This window comes from Antedon bifida, chromosome 8 (assembly GCF_963402885.1).
Source record: "Antedon bifida chromosome 8, ecAntBifi1.1, whole genome shotgun sequence".
NCBI lineage: Eukaryota > Metazoa > Echinodermata > Crinoidea > Comatulida > Antedonidae > Antedon > Antedon bifida.
This window is the reverse complement of record NC_136233.1, coordinates 2,874,122-2,894,886: the sequence shown is the minus strand read 5'-3', so window position 1 is coordinate 2,894,886 and position 20,765 is coordinate 2,874,122. Positions and strand designations below refer to the sequence as shown.

At 33.2% G+C, this 20,765-nt stretch overlaps 3 protein-coding genes across 4 annotated transcripts in view; 2 read left to right on the top strand and 1 right to left on the bottom strand.

Annotated features, from left to right (window-relative positions):
• The first annotated feature begins 84 nt into the window (after positions 1-84).
• LOC144850133 (beta-galactosidase-1-like protein 2) lies at positions 85-13,629 on the top strand. The gene is made up of 19 exons (XM_078707340.1): positions 85-530; positions 982-1,050; positions 1,823-1,918; positions 2,829-2,937; positions 3,921-4,013; positions 4,401-4,482; positions 4,934-4,998; positions 5,551-5,638; positions 5,744-5,884; positions 6,029-6,118; positions 6,316-6,419; positions 6,714-6,866; positions 7,230-7,313; positions 7,861-7,954; positions 8,240-8,327; positions 8,943-9,060; positions 9,845-9,961; positions 10,371-10,477; positions 10,521-13,629. The coding sequence occupies exons 1-18, from the start codon at positions 202-204 to the stop codon at positions 10,467-10,469; spliced, it is 2,019 nt and encodes a 672-aa protein (XP_078563466.1). The 5' UTR covers positions 85-201; the 3' UTR covers positions 10,470-10,477; positions 10,521-13,629.
• LOC144850139 (M-phase phosphoprotein 6-like) lies at positions 12,453-15,268 on the bottom strand. Its single transcript, XM_078707347.1, has 5 exons — positions 15,032-15,268; positions 14,430-14,545; positions 13,994-14,084; positions 13,626-13,729; positions 12,453-12,593 (listed from the first exon to the last, which is right to left on the bottom strand). Exons 1-5 carry the CDS (start codon positions 15,200-15,202, stop codon positions 12,464-12,466), a joined length of 612 nt encoding a protein of 203 aa, XP_078563473.1. The 5' UTR covers positions 15,203-15,268; the 3' UTR covers positions 12,453-12,463.
• LOC144850128 (uncharacterized) overlaps positions 15,219-20,765 on the top strand; it is a 30,657-nt gene continuing 25,110 nt past the window's right edge. For both annotated transcript variants that reach the window (XM_078707333.1, XM_078707332.1), the window contains exons 1-10: positions 15,219-15,546; positions 16,319-16,474; positions 16,752-16,840; positions 17,031-17,078; positions 17,513-17,632; positions 18,014-18,069; positions 18,402-18,496; positions 18,616-18,679; positions 18,879-20,058; positions 20,308-20,388. In XM_078707333.1, the coding sequence (XP_078563459.1) occupies positions 15,505-15,546; positions 16,319-16,474; positions 16,752-16,840; positions 17,031-17,078; positions 17,513-17,632; positions 18,014-18,069; positions 18,402-18,496; positions 18,616-18,679; positions 18,879-20,058; positions 20,308-20,388 (1,931 nt within the window). In that variant the 5' untranslated portion in view covers positions 15,219-15,504. The remainder of the gene's footprint in view (positions 15,547-16,318; positions 16,475-16,751; positions 16,841-17,030; positions 17,079-17,512; positions 17,633-18,013; positions 18,070-18,401; positions 18,497-18,615; positions 18,680-18,878; positions 20,059-20,307; positions 20,389-20,765) is intronic.

Below are 20,765 nucleotides of genomic sequence, written 5' to 3'. Positions count from 1 at the left end.
TAGAGGGCGGGCGATTGATCGAAGACCTTTAACTTGTGTAACACGCTTGAGCGAGCAAACACACAACACGCGATTTATCGATCAAACAGCAACGGCGGCGATGTAGCTAGACCTTTTCATCCAAATAAAAAGAATATTGTACCCTTGTTTTCGTCTATTGTATTTTATAAAGTACCTTTGGTATTGTGTGTGCATCAGACCATGATAAAGTCATCTTTCAAAATGTCGAGGGTGTCACTTAGACCTGTCCACGTATTGCGATGGCTCTGTGTAACTCTTGCAATTGTAGGCCTCTTATTTTGGCTTTGGGAGAGAAGGGAGTATCACATTGAAGAAGCACAGCGCGTGGCTGGCCCAGTTGCACGAAACATCAATCCACCGTCCTTACAAAATACAGGAAGACAATTCACCATTAATGGTAAAAATGTCTTGCTTCTTGGAGGTAGCCTGCATTATTTTAGGGTTGTGCCTGAATACTGGAGGGACAGAATGATGAAGATGAAGGCATGCGGCCTCAACACAATTACAACGTAAGAATAACTAATTTAATATTATTAATTGATAAAATATTAATAATTTTCTATTATTTATTTAATTGATATAATGTAATTGGGACTGGACCGTTTTTAGAGGTGTTTACCACATGTTGGTCCCGATGCTTCACTAACAGTGTTAGTGAGAAGTTGAATAAATGAAAAAAATAATATAAGAATTTTCTATTATTTTTTTTTTACATTTACTTTTTTCTTGTTGAGTATGATTTTCACAATTTGTGCAAAGAAATAAATAATGTATAATAAATTCAAAATATAATACTGCATAACTGCACAGCCAGGTAATGTATGTACGACCAAATTTGATTAATCAACTTACAGCAAGAAGTACATATTACTATTTTATTCAAATGACTTTTATCTCTATCGATTATATGTCTATTGAAACTGGGAGCTTTTTATTTTCACATTTAAATTCTATTTATAGTTACGTTCCATGGAATATGCATGAAGAAGTACGAGGTGAATTTGATTTTAAAGGCATTCTGGATATTGTGTAAGTCTCTTAGTGTTTATGCTAATTATTATCAATATATAAATGTATATCTTTTGTAATAATATTTGTGTTAATGATGTTTTATATTAAACCTGCTAAAAGACATTAAAAAAGCAATAAACAAAAGCATTTGTCAACAGACGTTTCGATTTCTCAAAGTTATTGTAACATTTTGTTAAAATTAAATTATTATTCAAACAGCAAATTTTATAAAACAGGAGGTAGTAAACAGCTGCATAATAGCTGCATGTAAATAAATTTACACAGACAAGCGATAACGGTAATACAAATATAGAATCTACAGTATGTTATTCCTTATTGTACAAACAATGCGGGCAGGCGGTTTCCGCTCGGGATAGATACAGATTCTATATGGACAAGCTACGCGGTTTTCCGCTTACCGTTACCGCTCGTCTGTGTAAAGTTGCCTTAAACAAGGTACAGTTTTTGAAAATGTTAAAGCATGATTAATTTTTAAAATACATCAAGATTGTCATAAATGCTTAAAAACAAGGACAAAAAATGTTTTCATGCATAGTTAAAATTCTCACTGTATTTTTTAAATAGTCATCCGTTACACTCCATCCCCGTTTCTTGAAAACTCACCTATTTCAATAGTTATTCTTTCATGTTACGCTGTGAGACTCCAGGAAAGAGCGCTTTATAAATGTTCAATATTATTATTATTAATTAGGATTATGTCTTATTTTGATTACCGAATATTTAGTATTTTCAATTACTCTTATAACTTTCATAATATTTTTTTTCCCAGTGCTTTTCTACGTCTCGCAATGGAATTAGATTTCTATGTCATTCTTAGACCTGGTCCATATATCTGTGGTGAGTGGGAATTTGGTGGCTTACCTAGGTACGTAAATGTTCTTTTTTTTATAATTTAGTTTCATTTTATTTCACTTTACTAATACTGTTCCTTAAAGATGTATTGTCCCTTGAAACACAAAAAAATGAAAGTCAAAATATTCTAAATTTAAATTGGCCATATCAAAGTAATATTAAAGTTATTCACTGTAAGTCGAAAATTCGAGCCAAAAGCAACAAGTTTACGTAATTAACAGGTAAATTAGTTTGATTACATTTCATCTGGAAAATCGTCGCGAGCGAAAGTAAACAAAGATTACAAACCACGAGTACACATTATGCATATGCTAATTAGGATTGTTTACAACTCGTCACGGTTGAGAAGGTATTTTCACACAGATCGTGAGGAAGTTTTATGATAATGCATACAGAGTAGCCAAACAAGCGCGTTTCATTATGGGATATGTTTTGATCGAAAACTTTGACTGGAAGTCAAAGTTATTTTTTTAACAAAAAAACGTCTGTATTTCAGTTAAATGTTTTTTTTTCCAACAAATTTTTGGTGATAGTTAATAACTATTAACATACTTCAAAATGACCCACCTTTTTTCGAAATCTGTTATTTTTTATTTTTTTGGAATTAGTCAAAGGGACAATACATCTTTAAATAAATTACAAAAGCAGAAACTCCAAAACAACAGACTTCCTATAATGAAGATATTATAATATTTTTTTCTCTAACACATATTTTTAACAAGGTAAAAAGACAAGTAATATAGATTTATAAATTATTTAAGATAATTTTTGTACATATTATTTAAAATTTGAAAGAAAGAGTTGTGAATATATTTAACATTAAAAAGAAATTTAATTTATTGATTAAAATTGTTAAAATCTTTGTGTTGTATGAAAGCAAACATAAATATAATAATTAATACTTTATACATCTTCCTTTTCAGCTGGCTTTTGCATGACCCAGATATGAAAATAAGATCAACGTATCCACTATTTTTAGATGCTGTTGAAAATTACTTTGATAGGCTCCTCCCACTTGTGAGACCTTACCAGGTACAGTAAATAGTGACATCTGGAAACATATAAAAATTTTCTTCGAATAATGTTTTCGTCTGATTTTACAATAACTATCTGTATACAATTCTTTACATTGTGAGGGCGTGTGGCACAGTGTATTGGGCTTGTGTTGGATTACTGATCATGAGATTGTGGTCCGAATCCAACTCTCGCCGCATTGCTTGTGTCCTTAGGAAAGACACTTTACTTATTTGCCTCTCTCCACCCAGGTGTATAAAATGGGTACCCGGTTACAGCTTTGCGCTGATTACTAGCTGCATTATTATGGGGGCATGTTTCCATACGTGTTTGATCCAAAAAATGACCGGGGTAATAATGTGCAGCACATTGAGAGTTTGCTTATTAGCGCTATATAAATAAGAATGAACTATTATTATTAAGAATTGTAGACAGATAGAAAAATTATAGAGAAGTCTGATTATTATTGTATCATATTTATTTGATTGACTTCTTATTTCCATACCATGTTTTTATGACTCTGTATTGTTGGTTTAGTTGGCATAATTTTAACTGTAATAGAAAAAAGTGCATGTGTTATGAATCGATGCCTGGACCTAATAACCACCAAAATTTGAATTTTGTTAAGCTCTGTCCACACTATCAAATTTTATGTGACAAAAAATGTGATGATGTCATATACTATATTTGGGCATATATTATCACTACCATATTTGGGTACGTCACACTTTTTTTGTCACACTAGTTTGATTGTGTAGACAGAGCTTACGATAAGCATTTACCAAGTTTCCTCATGCGCACAATGAATTAACATGATATTAAGCTTTGTTCTCACTAGAACGCAAGACAAGGACTTGTTGGTCTTCGCAAACTGAGAGCGTCCTAATACTTGAAGAACTGATTATAACACACATCATCATGATTATAATATAATTAATGTTTCTTTTTTAAAAAAAAGTATATGATTGATGGTAAAGAAACATGTTTTTTCTTTTGTTTAGTATCATCTTGGTGGGCCTATTATTGCTGTCCAAGTTGAGAATGAATACGGCCATTTTGGATCTGATGTTAGTTACATGACAGCGATTAAGGATGTAAGGAACAGTAACATTTATTTGATATAAAACTCTGCCTACACTATCACACGAGTTTGACAAAAAAAGTTTGATGTGCCCAAATATGGTAGCCATATACCCAAGTATGGTATTGGTATGACATCATCATGTCTATATATGGGCACATCACATTTTTTGTTACATAAGTTTGATAGTGTAGACAGAGCTTTAAACGTGATTTCCTGTTTCCGTTTAGGAAACATTGAACATTGTAGGCATATTTTATTACAATACTTCCGGCATTACAACTTTAAAATTAAAAACTATTTCCTCATAATTTCAATTTTATTCCGAAAAAAAAATTGCATCCATTTTAATTTTATCTATCTTTATTTATTTCATTTTGCCTTTTTAATATTTTGACAGACATTAATCACAAGAGGGATTAAGGAGCTACTGGTGACATCTGATGCCACGGAACTCCTTAAGCAAGGGTCTGTACCAGGAGGTTAGTAGTTGATGAAAAATACCTCTAAAGCTTTGTCAACACTATCAAACTTTATGTGACAAAAAAATGTGATGTGCCCATGTATGGACATGATGATGTCATATCACTACCATATTTAGGTACATCACACTTTTTTTGTCAAACTAGTTTGATAGTGTAGACTTAGCTTTACAGTATGTCATATCTGAATGTTAAACTAATACAGTAGAACCTATATTGAAGCTCTGTCTACACTATCAAACTTTATGTGACAAAAAAAATGTGATGTGCACATGGACATGATGATGTCATATCACTACCATATTTGGGCATACCACTACCATATTTGGGAACATATTTGTTGTTGAACTAGTTTGATGGTGTAGACAGAGTTTAAGTCTTGTATATGTTTTTTTTATTCATATATGTTATTTACAGTATTCAATATCAGTTGTCTCTTCTTTTTTTTCAGCTCTGATGACCGGTAATTTCCAAAAAGATGCAGAAAAACATTTTACAAATATCAAGAAAATACAGGTTAGGTCAGGTCATAGGTTAGGTCAGGTCATGATAATGTTTAATGATAATAATGTTTATGATAATAATGTTTAATGATAACAATGTTTAATGATAATAATGTTTATGATAATAATGTTTAATGATAATAATGTTTATGATAATAATGTTTAATGATAACAATGTTTAATGATAATAATGTTTAATGATAACGTTTATGATAATAATATTTATTGATAATAATGTTTAATGATAATATTGTTTAATGATAATAATGTTTAATGATAATAATGTTTAATGATAATAATGTTTATGATAATAATGTTTAATGATAATAATGTTTAATGATAATAATGTTTTATGATAATAATGTTTAATGATAATAATGTTTAATGATAATAATGTTTAATGATAATAATGTTTAATGATACTAATGTTTAATGATAATAATATTTAATGATAATAATGTTTATGATAATATTGTTTAATGATAATAATGTTTAATGATAATAATGTTTAATGATAATATTGTTTAGTGATAATATTGTTTAATGATATTGTTTTCTTTATCAGGGTGATGATAAACCATTAATGGTGATGGAATTCTGGCCTGGATGGTTTGACCATTGGACAGAACAACACCACACATATCCCTCACAAGGTAGTACTTTATTCTCCCCCCCCCCCCCCAATGACTGACCATATTATGTTTTTTTTTTCATCCCTGAATGAATTTATTTTCATTTTGAGGTTTTTAATTTTACAGGACTTATTCCAGCTGTAAGTGAAGTTCTAAAAGCTGGAGCGTCTATCAACTTCTATATGTTTCATGGCGGGACAAACTTTGGGTTCTGGAATGGTGCCAATATCCATCATCAGGTCTACCAACCAGATGTAACAAGCTATGGTTTGTACACATTCGTACATTTATTTGAGCGCCATTGAAAAAAAAGGTGCATATTATGAACATCTATGGTCACGTCCATACTATATTTGGGTAAATACATTCACATATACAAATCAAAACTTATTTATTTATTTTTTATTTCAGATTATGATGCCCCACTATCAGAATCTGGTGATGCAACCGAAAAATTCTTTAAGATTAAACAACTCCTAAAAGAAGAAACTAAAGGAGTTGGTATGTAGTTATAAAGTGTTTAAAAAGTATTATCCTCCTCAACCTACCTCAATTACTGCAGTAATGTTATGATGTAACTACAGTAATGTTAAAGAAACAAATAAAATAATAGACTATATTGTTTCATTAGTAGTTTTTTTCAAAAAATTTGCATTTTATGTATAGTATTGGTTAATTGTATATTATCTTCTAAATAGTTCCAGGCAATTTGCCGAATGTTCCAGTTTCTGCTAAAATTGCCTATGGTGACGTATCCATGACGCATTATATCTTGTTAGAGGACACATTGACTCTTGTTGGTGTAAGTATAAACACAATACCTCATTGTTTGATATATAATCTGACATTATACAGTGGCGTAACGCAGAGACCCCTGGTTTAGGAACCCTAAGTGGCCCTCCAAGGCCTGGCGTTTTTTTTTGGCCTTTTTTGACATATTTTAATGCCTGTTTTTACCTGGGTTTAGCCAGTGACCGCTCATAGCCGTCACGCCACTGACGTTATATTTCAGTATCTTATCTTCAACCGTAAAGACAATCAGGACATGTTGTTTCTCTGTGTTAAACCAAATTATAAACACTGTCTCTTTATACAGGCGCCTTTTCAATCTGATAAAGTTATGTCGATGGAAATGCTACCCATTAACAATAATGGGGGCCAAGGGTATGGGTACATTTTGTACAGGACAAGAATCGCATCATCAGCCAGCAAACTGGATTTTGTCCAAAAACCACACGATAGAGCTCAGGTAGTTTTTCTTAATTTACATTGTTGTAGCATTGTGTATATATCCTCGGATATAATCCCACCCCTACTTTATATCTGATTTCACAAGGTATAGTCCCAGTATTGACTTTTGGTTTGGTTGTACAGTAGGCCTTGGTATAGACTGTTCTGATGAGTTTTTACAAGAAATACTTGCCAAACATTTTTTCCTCAACCAGGCTTTCTCGGGTATAGTCTCACCCCCAAAAGTCGGCACAATTTCGTGTTCTAGTGGGATGGGATTAAACCAGAGGATATTCAGTAATAACTGAAAAATAATATATTGTATTTGTATATTTTGTTGTCATTTTTTTTATTTTTAAGTTTATTGCTTGTTTTTTATTAGGTATTTTTAGGTGGACACCCAGCTGGTGTTGTCTCACGAACAGGTACTAACTCGGTACCATTTCTCAACCTCGAAGTAAAAAAGGTATTCTTTGCTTTTTTACAGCCTGCTTAAATGGGCTGGGCCAGGACTAGTGTTATTTATTTATCTGTTATATTGTATACTGTTTGGGCCAAAGGTCATATATATTGTATATTGTTTCTTGGATTTTCCAAGGAAAGGAAAAAAAAATAGTATATTGCCATAAACTTTTTAGTGCAGATGAAATACATTAAGTTTTCCAATACCCTTTTCACATCTGCAAAATGTAACAAGTTGTAACCAGGTTTGCATAGTGTGAAGACAATTTTTCCCTTATGAAATCTCGGAAGAAAAACATACCAACAGGAGGCTTGTGTTTTTGTTCGAGATGTTCCAAGTTCTTACTACGTGTGCGGGTATTGCCCTGGTATTAACTAGACTGACCAATCATAGTAATTAAATAGCGCGCAACTATTCTTTCCTCCCGAGATTTCACCAGGTTTGCATATGTGTGTGTGAAAACATGAAATAAATCAAACTTGTTACAAGTTGTAACAATTTATGCAGATGTGAAAAGGATATTATTTGTTTCTTTATTTTTTAAAATCAGGAATTAAAAGTTGCGAACGAGATAACACTTGATATTCTTGTTGAAAACCAAGGAAGATCTAATTTCGGGACAACTATGACTGGCGAAAGAAAAGGTAAAACGTCACAAAGATTGCAATAAATTAACATGTCAATTAGTTTAATTGGTAGTTATAATATTTAAACAGATTTTGATATAAACTTTATTTATAACTCTAAAGGCTTGTCTACACTATAAAACTTTGATGAAAATGTGATGTGCCCATATATGGACATGGTGATGTCATATCACTACCATATTTGGGGATATCAGTACCATATTTGGGCACATCACACTTTTTTGTCAAACTGGTTTGATAGTGTAGACAGAGCTTAAGTCTTGTATATGTTTTTTTAAACAGGTTTATTAAAAGATGTTGAAGTTAATGGAAAAGTACAAGCTGGCTGGGACATCTATCCTTTGGAATTTAAAAAACCATTCATGGAAGGGTAAGATGTTTTGATTATATTAAGCTGTCTACACTATCAAAACTGTGTGATGTGCCCATATATGGTAGTGATATGCCATCATTGTGTCCATATATGGGCACATCACATTTTTTTATAAAGCTCTGTCTACACTATCAAACTAGTTTGACAAATAAGTGTGATGTGCCCAAATATGGTAGTGTTATGACATCATGTCCATATATGGGCACATCACATTTTTGTATAAAGCTCTGTCTACACTATCAAACTAGTTTGACAAAGTGTGATGTGCCCAAATATGGTAGTGATATGATATCATCAGGTCCATATATGGGCACATCACATTTTTGTATAATATAAAGCTCTGTCTATAATATCAAATTAGTTTGACAAAAAAAATGTGCCTATATGATATGACATCATCATGTTCATATATGGGAGCATCACACTTTTTTGTCACATTAAATTTGATAGTGTAGACAGAGCTTTACATCATACTAATATACACCATATATATTTCAATGTATGTATTCCTACCATTTCCAAAATCATGTGTTCGAATCTTAGGTGATTCTTTTTAAATTTTTTTTTTTTTTTTTAATGTTTGTAAAATTAATAATTCATAATTTTCTACAGGGTGATGGCTTCCGACAAATGGAAACCTTTTAATCCCGATATCAAAGTACCAGCTCTTTATAAAGGAACGTTTGATATTGCACACAGAACACCCAAAGATACGTTCTTAAGCATGAAGGTATGGTACTCGGCTAAAGGGTCTTTCACACCTGTTCCGGCACGGTTCTAGTCCGTCGAATCGAACGTCAATGTTTCGTTTTCACGACACTGCACGCGGCAATGCGCCAATTGATATACGCATAGCCGCGTGAATACGAAACATTGACGTTTGATTTGTCGGTGCCGTGCCGGAACAGGTGTGAAAGACCCTTAATGCATGACTACAGTTTAGTAGCACACTCATGCAGCGAATTCTCGGTACTCGGTATTTCCGAAGTATCATGGGAATATTTGGTAATACAATATCACATCTTGTAGTAACCCAACCCTTAACCTAACATGATATAGGTACCACATGTGATATAAATGAGGTGCTGTATTACCAAATATTCCTATAATACTTCGGAAAAATATAGTATGTGGAGATACAGCACTGGGAATCGGGTGCCTTGTGTATATTTATTAGTTAAAAACTGCTAAGATCGTATTGTCCTTGGTTTCTTATTATTTAGTTCCATTTACTCCAGTTCTTAGCTCTTAATATGTAGGTCTATTAGTAGAGTCTAAAGCAACAAGGTTTGTTGGTAATAGAAAATATGACAATGGTTTTATTGATGATACCATGAGCAATGTTGTCATAGATTTGTTACACTCAAAGCACCATGCTTAACATTTTAACCACCCTACAAATATATTTTTAAAATCCATTTTCTCTTTGTCTATCTCATGAGGTTGTTACTGCACAGTTAAGACAAGTTTACTCAACCAAAAACAAATTTAAAATGTATATTTTGTTTTAACAGGGTTGGGAAAAAGGCATTGTTTTTATAAATGGCTTTAATATTGGAAGGTATTGGAAAGTGGGACCACAAACAACATACTATGTTCCAGGCCCATTGTTAAAGGCAGGAAGAAACGAGGTAGGTTTCTGCATTATACAATCTTTGTACTGTTTGAAGTATTATCAATTCCACAGATTCAAATATGTTGACCACTAAATGGTCTTAGAATCATTTAGGCACATGTGGGATGCCGTACCTATACTTGAGCTGGTGTTTCCCTTGTCTGATTACAGACAAAAATCAAAATGCACCCATAAAGGGTGCGAGACAATAAAAAACGTTAAAGACAATATCTACAGACTTTCGGAAAGTCTAACCACTAAAGCTCTATTAAACTTTATGTGAACAAAATGTGAAGTGCCTATATATGGACATGATGATGTCATATCACTACCATATTTGGCCACATCACACTTTTTTTGTTTGATAGTGTAGACAGAGCTTTAGATATATAACGATGAACTTTCTAATTCATTTATGGTTTCAGATTGTTATTTTTGAACAACATCAAAGTGCAGAAAGGGTCACTTTTGTTGATAAACCTGATCTTGGTCCAACTGTACGTAGAGATACGTGGAACGAGTGAGGGTAAAGGTTAATCAACTAGGCTGGATACGTGGAATGAGTGAGGGCAAAGGTTAATGAACAAGGCAGGATTATCCAGGAATAGCACACAGGATGTTTGAATGAGGAAAATAAAAATGTTACATTATCAGGTGCCTTTTTGGATTGGTTAATGTGATGATGGTGGGTGTGGGGAGGCTGAAATGGGGGAGGGGTTAAATTAGTGTAGGTAGCAATCAGTAACAGTACTTGGAACATCATCCAGTAGGTGTAGGATTTTGGGTGCATTGCATTGTGGGATATCCAGGGAGCAGCTGACATTTTTTATTTAATTAATAAAAGAAATGATACAAATTTAAATCTATTTAGTTATACAAACTGATTTTTCAAGCCTTGAATTATAGAGTATTTTAAGCAAGAATTGTTTTCTTGTTTTTGGCTAATATTAGTATACATTTTCTGAGAATGTGGTGTTTGATACACTAGAACATATGGGCCTAATTTATGGACATATGTAAGGTTTTTTAGTATTATGGAAAAGCATATCTCTAGTCCAGTTTATATTATCACCACCAGATAAACTTTCTTCGTTTTCAAATGGATGATTGTTAGGGAGCAGAACACATTTGACCATACTGCATTTGAGAAGTAACTTTATGGGTTAATTTTTAAAGCGAAATAGTATAACTATTATTTAGAATATTTATTATATTTTGTTTGCAACATGATTGGTCCTGATACTATGTGTATGCAATATAGATAAAATGTGCCCATCGAAAATGATTGTATATTTATATATCTGCTATAAAAGCTGTACATTTTTAAGATCAACACTTTGACCAAAAGTCAAGTCGAACTTGTGTATCAAACTTTTATTATTAAGCTCTGTCTACACTATCAAACTTTATGTTACAAAAATGTGATGTGCCCATATATGGACATGATGATGTCATTTCACTACCATATGTGGGCATATCACTACCATATTTGGGCACATCACACAGCTTTACCTTATATTAGTTATTTATGCTGCTAGGTTTTTTCAGTACTTCAAATTTCTTCATAATAAAATTATTTGATATTCTAAAGCTCTGTCTACACTATCAAACTAGTTGACAAAAAGAAGTGTGATGTACCCAAATATGGTAGTAATATAACATCATCATGTTCATATATGGGCACATCACATTTATTTGTCATTGTGATAGTGTAGACCATACATTCTCTTTAGGCATAGGTCGAAATTAATTAAAATAAAAGATATTTAATTAAAAATTATTCTTAAAATGAGTGTCGGTAGGCATGTAGAAAATACAAAATTGTTTCTAAAAATATTAACTTAACTATATTTAAATTCATTTCAATAAATATAATTGAGAAATAAGTTTATGCCAATTATGGTATAAATACAGAATTAAATAAAATACATAGTATTAAAAAATAAATTTATCTAAAGCACTAGCATTTATTAAAGTTCATTTTGTTAAATTCTGTTTAGTGAAAAAATGATCATGTTTGGATGTGTTTTATCTTGATTCTGAAAATAGCACTCATAGTAAAATGGTTTCAATGGGCTGTTTCAGACATTAAGGTATGGTTTACTTAAAAGGCTAGCTACTGTGAATTTTACTAGCCCACACTATACATCGTAGAATATATATTTTGTGAACATAACTCATGGTGGACACTAGCCAAAAGAAAAGGAAATAAAAAGGCTAGTCGAATGTACAGTAATTTATAGTTGTCCTGATATAATGGGCTAGTGCCAGCCAGCCCAGGGCAGGTACAAAACATCCTCAACTTTAGCTCTGTCTACACTATCGAACTAGTTTGACAAACAAGTGTAATGTGCCCAAATATGGCAGTGATATGCCTAAATATGGTAGTGATATGACATCATCATGTCCATATATGGGCACATCACATAAAGTTTGATAGTGTAGACAGCTTTACAAATAATTCAGAGTCAATTATATTCCATAATAACTTCTACTCCACTTCGATAATTGAATACATTTAGTAGTTAGGTTTTAAGAAACCTTTTTTCTTTTTCCTCTTCACATGCTCCTCACTTGATGATTTGTCAGTGCTCATATCTCGTTTTTTAGCAAATTTCTTTCCTATTGTGTTTACTAGAGTTGAATATCTGAATTTAAAAATAGTAACCATATTAAGTGAAGTATTATTAACATTTATTGAAGCTTTGATTAAAAACAATAATTCAAAATAAATTTATTTCTGAAACAAATTATTAAAACAGGGAAATCTTCTATAATAACAATAACAAATATCTTTTAAAAAAATGTTTTCATTATTATTCAATATAGCTTATTATATAACACCTAAATAAATTCCTGTCATTTGATTGGATGATTGTGGGTCACATGGTGTACAATAGTACGCACTATTGAACGGCCTCATAAACATTTATTATTTGTATAATATAATATACATGGATTTTGGTAGCTAGCGGTGGGTGTACCTTTAGATATCCAGAATTGTTGTGGTTGGATACTGTGTTAAAATTAGGCTGGGTGCTTTAAAATAAGCTTTAAGCTACGCGATGGATTACTTTAAAAGACGTGTGTATGTGTATGTTGGATACTGTGTTAAAATTAGGCTGGGTGCAAGGCTTTTTAAGCCAGCACAATTACATCCATGACTATAATAATACTGCTATCTAATATTTATAGAAATTCATATCTAATTTTATATCTTTCCGATATTTTTCAGGGAAGTATATATTGTTATTTTAATTTCTGTGATTTATATATAAACACATCAGGCAAAGAACATTAATTCTAAACCGCCCGGTGATATACTGAAATTTAATTAATTAATTTGAAACGATAAAGATGAGGAAATCTGTGAGAATGAGAAAAAGTCGCTCCAACCAAGACTCGAACTCGGACTGTCTGCTTGATATGCAGTTGTCCTAACCATTAGACCACTGGGGCTTTCATGGTATTGTTCAAACTCGATTGGATAGCGACCCTTTAACATTCTCGGCGTGGTACGGCGGAACAGCACTAGTGATTTATATATATATATATATATATGTTTTGTTTGCTTTTGTCTGTTTTGTTTTGGCGTCGCTGACACAAGCATTTGCTTTATTGGTGACGCCACCATTTTAGAAATAAATGTTAATTTTGATTGATTGAATAAATAAACGTACTGTATTGCCATTTCTTCATCCGTTATCATCGTCTCTCCAGGATCAATCATCGCTTCTTCTTCTTCCTCCTCCTCTTTCCTCGTTTCATTGTTTTTCATAATTTTCTATAAATAGAAACATGAATAAGTAACATGAAGTAGATTCTTAAGCTCTGTCTTTACTATCAAACTTTATGCGACACAAAAAATGTGATGTGCCCATATATGGACATGATGTCATATCACTACCAATACCATATTTCACTACCATATTTGGGCACATCACACTTTGTTGTCCCATACAGTTTGATAGTGCAGACAAAGCTTTATATTGAAATACATGGCTTTCACACGATAGCCTTTGTTTGAGTAAACTTACTTGATACGTACCTCTATAATTGGATCCATTCCTTTAAATGACATCCTTCCGTACATTAAATCTTCACACTTCACATAACTTGCTTCAATTTCATATTTACATCTTTATAAAATAAATAAAAAATATGTTTTACAGACAGAGCAAGCATATATATATGGGACACCACTGATCAGTGAATTAATAATAATAATAAATGAGTGGAAATGCTTTTTAACCCCGTTTCCTTCCCATCATGCTGTGTATTAGTAAACGGTGAATGTTCACATCATGTTGTGCGTGAGTGGAAATACTTTTTAACACATTCAGGGACCGTTTGTTTAGTCCTAAAAGCCCCAGACATTGAGACAAAATAGCCGAGACAGATTTTGGCTGGAACCTGTTCACATGCCCGCATAATACCGCACCATGGGTCGTCAGTGAACAATTATTTTCTCCATGGGGACTTACGTTTTGTGTTGTAATTCTGGCAGGTCCAACACCCAGTGCTCATCATCTATTTTATGTTGTCTGTCCTGTTCTTTAGATTCTTCTACTACGTCTCGGTCTAATTTTCTTTGCATAAACTGTATTAAAATAATAAAAAGAGAAATTTAAAGTATAATTAGAAACAATATACTGTACATTGTTGAAGTACTAATAACAGACTATATAGTAGTAGCACTACAGTAGGTTACAGTAGGTAGTAACATTTAATTTTAAATAATTTAATTTAATAAATTAAAAAGTATATTTTTTTCTTCTACAAAAACGAACAAAAAAGACAAATTTCAAACCAGTTACATTAATACATTACCTAGAAACATTAAAAGTATAAATACTACAATATATCTAACTCATAATTAATTTTAAAGCCTAGCCCCAGTAGGCTCATCTGACACGCAGCACATAGGTTATTGAAAGCCATATTTGCAGGCGAGTGAACATGTGTTCCCAGCCGATGGGCCTAACTAGACGGCCTAGCGTAAAATAACTTCACGTATTTTAACATTTAATTTAAATAAATTATGTATTAGTTAGAATATTGCCTAATTATATGTTAGGATTAACACCTTCATTTGTTTAACATTTTTCGACAGCGATATTTGTGATTTGTTCTGTCCATTTTTCTTCTGCGCTGCCATTTTGTTCGGTTTTTTGTAATAATTGAGAGCGCCCTCTCTTTCGGACATGTGTGTGTCGTAGGAATTGGTTTTCCTGGCCTGGGCCTTTGTGCTCTGCATCGTCTGATCTGAATGAAGTTTAGTTTGTTCATAAGTTTCTTTTATCAAAGTGTTACCAATTGATGACGGATTCGCTGTTTAACTTTTTATACAAAAAAAAGATTACCAAGCAGAGAGAGAGAGCCCAGCCTGAGTTGAGGCTAAGCCAGGCGCCACCAGTCCAGATCACCACCACTCACTCAGGCTGTCGTCTGGCCTCTCTCTCCCCGCCGCCCTGACAGAACTTTTTAGTAGACAATTTAGTATTTAGCTAGCTTGTAGTAGGCCTAGGTCTACTACTATAGGGGAACCTTTCATTGGAAATGGAAAATAAAATGGCTCTCCTAGACGTAACCATTTTGAAGGTAACAAAATAGGTTTAGGCCTATAATTATATACTACCGCATGAATGCTTGTGAAATATAAAATTAATTAATATTTTTATTAGCTAATTTGTTTTCTTATTATTATTTGATAGGCCTATTTTAATCGTTTTATGCAAAAAAAACAAATCAAACTGTGAATTGTGCCCCCGATGACTTCCCATCGTGCTGCTCATAATAGAGCAAACGTTGAATGTTTCCCCATTTCCTTCCCATCATGCTGCGTGTTAGCAAATGGTAAATGTTTCCCCCATTTCCTTCCCATCATGCTGCGTGTTAGCAAATGGTAAATGTTTCCCCATTTTCTTCCCATCATGCTGCGTGTTAGCAAATGGTAAATGTTTCCCCCATTTCCTTCCCATCATGCTGCATGTTAGCAAATGGTAAATGTTTCCCCCATTTCCTTCCCATCATGCTGCGTGTTAGCAAATGGTAAATGTTTCCCCCATTTTCTTCCCATCATGCTGCGTGTTAGCAAATGGTAAATGTTTCCCCATTTCCTTCCCATCATGCTGCATGTTAGCAAATGGTAAATGTTTCCCCCATTTTCTTCCCATCATGCTGCGTGTTAGCAAACGGTAAATGTTTCCTTCCCATCATGCTGCGTGTTAGCAAACGGTAAATGTTTCCTTCCCATCATGCTGCGTGTTAGCTTTTCATCGATAAACCTTACAGTGGATATAAACCATGTTATTTTCATTAAATTATTTTTTTGTAATAATATTTTGTTTATATTTATATTTTTTTAATGAAGGTGGACAACCCATGGAGTTTCTGGTTAAAGGAAGCTCCTGGTCCGATGATGTCTATCGAGACCAAAATGTTTCTAGAACTGAACGAAAAAATTCAAGACTATTGCTCAGGACAACTGCATATTCGTAAATATTTATTACAACCCAAGAAAGGACAGGTTAGAATATTCAATATATTCTATTAATCTCTGTTTACACTATCAAATTAGTTTGACAAAAAAAGTGTGATGTGCCCAAATATGGTATGTGATATGCCCAAATATGGTAGTGATATGACATCATTATGTCCATATATGGGCACATCACATTTTTTTTTCACATAAAGTTTGATATGTAGACATTGTTGTGACTATATTGATAATTATTTCCCATGTCATTATCGTCAGTAGCACTTTTCATTAACATTACAATAATCTTTTTCTTTTTTATCATCAGGTTTGTTTGGCAAAAAGATCAAATGATAAGCGTTGGTACAGAGCTAAGATTTTATCCATCAGGCAATCAACACAGGGTCCTCAAGCGAGGTAGGCTAATATTCTATCGGGGACACATAAAATTGTTTTACTGAACTTGAGTATTGTTTTACAGTTGAGTATTTTAGGAACAAAAGCATCATTAAAGAAAAATATTGTGATCACATAAATTTCACTAATAAATGATTATAATTAAATTTAAATTGAAAATAATTTATTTTACTAATTTTGTGTTCATCAGTTTGCATTTGCTGGACTTTGCTGAAAATATCAGAAGCCCAGTAAGCTGGTAAGTGAGTAAATTGGAAAGTTGATTATGTAACTGTACTCAATATTAGTTGAATATGTATTGTCCCACCAAAAATTATTCAAATCAGACTTTCAATAGGCCATTTTGCAGTTTTAATAAAGGTAATCCCTTCTGTAGAAAAAAAAAAATGTTTTTTTTACAGGAAAACAATTTTTTTTTTCCGATACAGTTTTTAGTCAAAGTGAATAACTATTATGTGACATTAAAATGACATATTCAACAAAAAATTTTTTTTTAGGGGGACAATATATCTTTAAAATTTAGGAACAGAAAAAGACATTGAGAATGTCTCGACGTTTTTTGTAGCGTTATCAACTTTTATTTTTAAACTTTAACTTTAGTCATCATACAAACCTTAACAAAATTGTTAAAATTTATGTTCTTGCTTAAAAATGATTTGTCACCTTTGACAGGTTGCGAGAGGTTCCCAGTGAATTCTTGCACGTACCATTCCAAGTGAAAGAAGGTAGACTGTACAACACACAGCCAATCACTCTTCAGACTTGCGTTATCGACCTAACTGTCAGTCCTGTGTAAGTGTACATTTTGTTTATTTATACGATTAAAAGATTACTAGATTGTCTGGTAAAGCATGGTACCCACTAGGTCACAATGCAAAGACTTAAGCATGCCTCATAATTTGACCTATGGATGTACGTTGTACTCATTATAGATTCAATTTTATTAGCTACCAATGCTATCAAAAGCAAATATCCACATAAACAGACAATGAAAATACATACTACAATTACAATTTTTTGCAATTGATTGCAATTTTAAAAACCATTCGGGAGGGCAGAAACTTTATAGGTGGGAGAGAATGAATTGAAGTGTGGAGTGGAGGAGGTGGTAGGACTGGAATGGAAGTATCCTTTTTTGTTTGTTTTAATAGTAAACACATTTTCTTTTTGCAGGCCATGTATGGTGTGGGACACTTCTGCAGTTGATTATTTCAAGACTGCTGTTAAAGGTAGGAATATTAACCACCTTAAATATGTCAGAGTCCTGGGTTCACATCGTGTGTTAGTCACAGCACATTTCTAATGTCCAAAAAAAAAGACTTCCATAAAACCTAAAGCTCTGTCTACACTATCAAACTAGTTTGACAAAAAAAGGGTGATGTGCCCAAATATGGTAGTGGTATGCTTAAATATGGTAGTGATATGACATCATCATGTCTACATATAGGCACATCACATTTTTTGTCAATATTTGATAGTGTATACAAGGCTTTAAATAATTTGTGTTTACTGCTGTTGTTACATAATCTCTGTAACCTTTCTCTCAATTTACTTTTCGCAGATGCAACCTCCTCCAAGGTTAAGGTTCATCACCATGACAACTCAGCAAATGTCTTCTATGTTACTCTCTATCTGAACAGGCCTTTAGAAGGTTTGGTAAGTCTTTGTGGAATGCAGTTTATATATTTATAATATTTGTTTAATTTCTGTAATACTGTACTTTTTTTTTGTTAAATAAAATTAATTTAAATTTATGTCCAATTGTTTTGATTTAGGTGGATATTAATGAGTATCTTATCACAAAAAATTATGCCATAGCTAATGAGATTGGGCTTTCACGTAAGTTTAACAATTTCTTGTAAAATCAAATATTGCACCTTAAGAAAAATTTGGTTTTAGGAGAGTTTTCAGAAATTATGATATTGTATTATGATAGTCGATTGTATTAACTTTTTCCCTTTTCAGTTGATATATGGAAGTTATTTTCATTATAAATTTAATATAAATTGCAAATTATTAATTTCAAAATTTTGTTTAGCCCCAAAAAGTGATGACATCCGTCAAGTGGTTGATGTAGATGAATATTTGCAGATACAGCTGAAGAAATATGAGATGGCAGAGAAACAAGCCCAAGAGGACACAGTGAAATGTGATACTTCAGATAGCACTACAGAAATGGCAGTTGTAAAGACCAGTTCTGAACACTCGCTTTCTGTAAAACAGCTTGAGAAATTGAGAAGTATTAATAAAGAAGGAATAAAACATAACAAACCACTCCAGCAGTCCTGGGGTTTCCCTGATGATGAAATTTCAAAGAGCTCTGAAGATCAGTGGTCTGATGGCACTCCAGAAAGAAGGAAGAAGTATACTATTGGAAGAGGAAAAGTCATTGAAGATATGCTCTCAGGTTTTGATGGCAGTAAAGCAAGAGCTAGGGCAATAAAGTCTGATGAACTGCAGCCGGTAATGATTTCAAGGAGGAAGCAGAAACCAGTTGAATCGTCTTCTGTAGACTCTCCAGGGTTAAGTGAATCAAGTTCTTTTGGTGCACATAGCACTCCTTGGTCAAGACAATTTACAAGAGATAGTGAAACCAGCAATGACTCGAGTCTTCTCTTTCAACCATCTCAGAAGAACAAAGAAAGAACACCAGTGTTTGCAGAAGAATCGCTGAACTCTGAAAACTTCACCAATAAGACAAAACTTAAGTCTCCAGAAGAGCGACCTCGCAAGTCAATGGCAATGATGTTAAAAGCGGTAGTTTCTTCTTCATCAATCGATTCTGATTCGACTGATGTAACCTCACATGTTAGGTCAAAGAAGAAGAAACGACATAACATTCTCGACTTATTAGACAGATCAGTTGAAGGAGATAACTTTTCGGAACCATTTTCTGAAAGTTCCAGCAGACTCATGGACGTTGCTGCGGATAGCAAATCTTTGCAGCCGTCTTCTAATAGACTTCAAAAAGAGAGTTCCATGACCAAATCTTCTGATAGTCATAGCCGATGCATAGATGGAGATGTACCATGGCAGAAGTCTGCTGTAAGTATGGACAGCAAAATGCTGCAAGAGTCTTCCATTGCTCTTGAAGATCCTAGAAGTTTGGTAAACACGTCACCTCATGGTAAAATGAATCAAAGCTTGGATAGTAGTTTTGAGCATAGTAAGCACGTTCATTGGAAACCAGAACTTGAAGCCGAAAAAAAAAAACAAATGTAAGTAGCCCAAATATGGTAGTGATGTTCCCAAATATGCTAGTGATGTGCCCAAATATGGTAGTGATATGACATTATTATTATATGGACACGTCACATTTTTTTTGTCACATAAAGTTTGATAGTGTAGACAGAGCTTAACAGTAGGCAGATTAGTCGGCATAAAATGTAAATGGTTGAACACTCAGTTGAATAAAGCGCTAAACAAACTTAATTCCTTTCTTCATAATTATTTTCTTCTTTTAAAAGGTCAACAATGCCGCATAGTTTAGTTAGTATTTTAAAAACACCAAGTCCAGAACCAAGGTATAGCAGTAGCTTGGATGAAAGGTAACAAACACACATCATTTCCAGAAAAACAATAACTGAATGTATGCTAGTGTTTAAAACTCTTACTGTACAAGGGGATAAATAGTGTTTTAATAATAATAATAATAGTTCATTCTTATATAGTAGTTCTAGGACACCTACCCCCTAGACAGTTACCCCCCGGATGTTTACCACCCGGACAACTACCCCCTTAGGACAACTACTCCCCGGACAACTACCCCCTTAGGATAACAACTACCCCCTTAGGACAACTACCCCCTTAGGATAACTACCCCCTGGTCAACTACCTATTATACACTGTTGCAGAGTCAGGTTGTTCCTAGGGGGTAATTGTCCGGGGGTAGTTGTCCAGGGGGTAGTTGTCCTAAGGGGGTTGT